Source organism: Branchiostoma floridae, chromosome 6 (genome assembly GCF_000003815.2).
Source record: "Branchiostoma floridae strain S238N-H82 chromosome 6, Bfl_VNyyK, whole genome shotgun sequence".
NCBI classification, from domain to species: Eukaryota; Metazoa; Chordata; class Leptocardii; order Amphioxiformes; family Branchiostomatidae; genus Branchiostoma; species Branchiostoma floridae.
This window is the reverse complement of record NC_049984.1, coordinates 2171549-2175206: the sequence shown is the minus strand read 5'-3', so window position 1 is coordinate 2175206 and position 3658 is coordinate 2171549. Positions and strand designations below refer to the sequence as shown.

General features: G+C 41.0%; 1 protein-coding gene across 1 annotated transcript in view; it reads right to left on the bottom strand.

Moving 5' to 3' along the window:
- Nucleotides 1-635: 635 nt before the first annotated feature.
- LOC118417445 (paraplegin-like) overlaps nt 636-3658 on the bottom strand; it is a 15550-nt gene continuing 12527 nt past the window's right edge. The window contains exons 17-22 of the mRNA XM_035823008.1: nt 3566-3649; nt 3211-3294; nt 2623-2695; nt 1942-2102; nt 1234-1311; nt 636-854 (exon numbers count right to left, since the gene is read on the bottom strand). Coding sequence (XP_035678901.1) covers nt 651-854; nt 1234-1311; nt 1942-2102; nt 2623-2695; nt 3211-3294; nt 3566-3649 — 684 coding nt within the window. The 3' untranslated portion in view covers nt 636-650. The remainder of the gene's footprint in view (nt 855-1233; nt 1312-1941; nt 2103-2622; nt 2696-3210; nt 3295-3565; nt 3650-3658) is intronic.

Below are 3658 nucleotides of genomic sequence, written 5' to 3'. Positions count from 1 at the left end.
CAATGTGCACATGCTGAAATTCCTCATGCAATTCATGTGGGCATATATGACAAGCTTCTGTGGGAAACAGAAATACATTCTAGTAACTAGATACTGTAAAATAAGAAAACATTGTTGATATCCATTTCATTGATAATTTCGAGATATTTTACTCAACAGACCACCATATTAAAATGTACATGGACAAAAATGTAAGACAAGTGTTTCAAAGAAAAAGCAGTATAAAAGGCTAGTCACACCAGTTTTGCATATCGCCATGCTATCAGTCTGTATTTGAACTTCAAATTTGTCATTTTTTACTCAACTTGATATGTTCATAGAATAGATTTGGACCCCAAAATAGGGTGGAACAATTGTGTAAGTAGCACGACAACTCAGAAGCAATGTATTTTCTGTTATTCATTTTGCATTAATGAGCATTGTATTTGATGGCATTGCTGCCCCTACGGCCGGTGAGGCTATGGGACCGGTGAGGTGAGGTATTTTTGTTCTCTTGTTTCATATTTATGGTTTAAATAGATGGCTTTATAATTATAAGCAATGTGCCTCTTGCCCAGTGCATGTACTCACAAAATATATGTGAACAAAATGACAGCATACAAGTACAGACAGCAAAAGAAATGTGAAGAAAAAATCTTGCAATGTTCCCATCATGCAGCAGGCTTGGCATTCCCAGGCAATTGTGGAGATTTAGGCTGCAGTTTGTCGCCGACCTGCAAGGGGGCGTCGTCTTCATCGTCCAGATCCCAGCCGGCCACCTGCACAGTTTTCTTGGGGCCGTGGGGAGGGGGGCCGAGCAGGTCCACAACATCGCTGTAGTTCAGCACCTCTCTGTCTAGCAGGGCCTCGGCAAGCTGGGAGGGACAGAATGGAACATTCACTAATCAGCTCATCCATATGAAGTCTCTAATAGATTGACTACACTGGCCATTATATGCTGGGAGGGACAGAATGGAACGTTCATCAAAAAAGAAGTGTAAATTGTGAAACATTGCGGTTTGGACATTGATGAAGGTTAGATATGCAGGAAGTTACTCAAGCAACTGGATATGATTTTGGAAACAGTCAGACGTTTCAGATAGAATCCGTTGTCTCTTGTCAGTGACACTGAAGAAAGCAGGTTTTATATCCTAACTATGAATTGATATGCAAAGGAGAAGCATTTGTAGTGGTTTCATGTTTTCAATCAGAAATTCCCTTGAATTGACAGTCTGTATCATAAGTTCTACTCACCACATCCAGTTTGTCCTTGTTGTCCACCAGTATCTTCTGTGCCTGGTAGTATGCTCTAGCAACCAGTCGTCTTGCCTCCTGGTGAAAAGGTTTAATAAAACACACAATAAGACATTGTGAGGCCCAAGGGCTAAGGAAACAGAGATAGGCACTATCATTAGCACCACCCTGTTTGTTAAATGAAGCAAGAAACCTTCAATAAAAATGAAAGCTAAGAGCAAAAATGTTTTGCGGTGATGTTTTGCTGTGATAATAAAAAAAATCAACAACCTCAAAGACTGAATAAAATGCAAAATAAAACAGTGTGTGGCCCAATGGCTATGAAAAAGAGATGGACACTGCCATAAACTCCATATGGTGCTGGAAGAACTTCAATTTTTTGAAACTGAAAGCTCTATTTTGGAGCCAAGAGACGTGAACAAAGAGGAAAAACTTTACTATTTTGTTGCAATACAATACAACCCCAACTGAATGCTTATGAACAACGATCCAAAAAGTTTTCAAAATACAAGTGATGATAGCTTTGTTAATATTTCTAATAACATTGAACATGTAACAGAGTGGACTTTGATGTAATCGTGTGTAAATATTGGTTTGTTATCTTTGTTTTGTAACAATTATTCAGATAATAATTGCAGGATGACTACTGATGTGCCAACGGAGTCTCTTTAATACAGTCGCAAAATCTTGTAGACTTGTACCCCATACCTCGTCCATGAGAGCTGCCAGGTGCTTGCTGAAGGGTTTCTTGCCCAGCCCGTTGTTATCCTCCTCAGGGAAGGACAGGTAACCCACGTTGGGGTTCATCCCGAACTGTTTGATCTGGGCGTACGCCATCTTGGTCACCTTCTTCAGGTCATCCGAGGCTCCTGTAAGATAATGATGTTGCAAAAGTTAACGTCTCAGCTCAAAGAAGAACTGTTGGGGATATGTTTGACTGTATTTCTGAGTTTTAGAGTTCTTCACCTCAACCTACACAGTACCAGGCTGCTGCTGCCCACATCTACAGGCAAGTCCAGTGATGAACCGGGACGAAGGGGGATACAAACTTAGCCATGTTTGGAATTGTGTTCTCACCACAAAATCACCACCTACATCAGCTACATACACCGGCGGGGAGCAGAACTTCAGTCAGAAGATTTGAGGAAAGTGTCTGAGGGACACTGAAGCATAAGTAAGTTAAGTAAAAATTGGTGCAAGCATGTCTGCTAACCTTCCTGACAAGTAACAACAGATGACAAACAGGACAGAGAGTGAGTTTGTATTTGGCATGGACGAGTTGCAACACCATACATTGTTGTTTTGCTATTACTAGTATTAGTAGGTCTATTTGTTTAACTGTGTTTCCACGGAAATTTTGTTTCCACAAAAATATGGGAGACACTTGACCTGTAGTGACCCTGTTGAAGATGATGGCCTCAGCTGCCCTCCCTCCCAGGGCCATGCACATCTTGTCAAACAGCTGGGAAGAGAAACAAGGAAGACTGGTTATAATTGTAGCAGCAAATATTTAGTTGTGCTGTGTGATAACTACATCATGTTTGCAGCATAAGCATGTCACATCTACTGTGATACGATATTCACATTTTGTAGTACTACTACCGACAGAATCAACTGAAGTGGATTGGAGTCTTTTGGACACTTACACACGATGATAGGGTACTAAGATGTAAAAAGAATCTTTAATTACACACCAAAAAAGAGAAGACTAGACTAAATCGTTCAGACTGCCAGAACAGCAGAAACAAACTTCCATGCAGTGAAGAAAATGGCTGAGGAGAGAACAGAGTGAAGAACGCTCATAAGGGTCAAGGTAAGAAAGATTGTTAATCTTATCAGGCATGTTGAATAGGAGGTTTCCAACTTTGAACTAAAGAAAAGGTGAAGGCTAACAATATTTTCGTGGTTGGTTTTGTAATGTTGCTTGCTATTTCTTGCACACAGAAGCAAAAGCACATTTCTGTGGTAAGACCTTACCTCCTCCTGAGAGTAGAGGTACTGCTCCTTGGGTAGGTACTGGGCAAACCCCAGAGCTGCCGAGGTCCTGGGGACTATGGTCACCTGGGTAGGAAGAGATGCTCACATTACGTCATGTTGACAAATCAAACATTCATCAATTTTTCAACTGCATCAATCCAGTGCCAATATTTCTTCGCCACTCTCCATTCTTCAAGTTGAATACCACATCAATCTGATATTTATGTTGCTATATGTTTATAGCTTCCTTTGAGGGTGTTAAAATTCTGGATACTGAACATGGCACTTTGTGAAGGAAGGAAGCTATCAATATCAGGATATTCAAACAAACAAACAAACAAACAAACAAACAAACCTTGAGCAGTGCGTCCGTGTGCTCCAGTAGCCACCCAACCAGGGCGTGACCTGACTCGTGATACGCCACCACCTTCCTCTCCTCCTGGTTTAA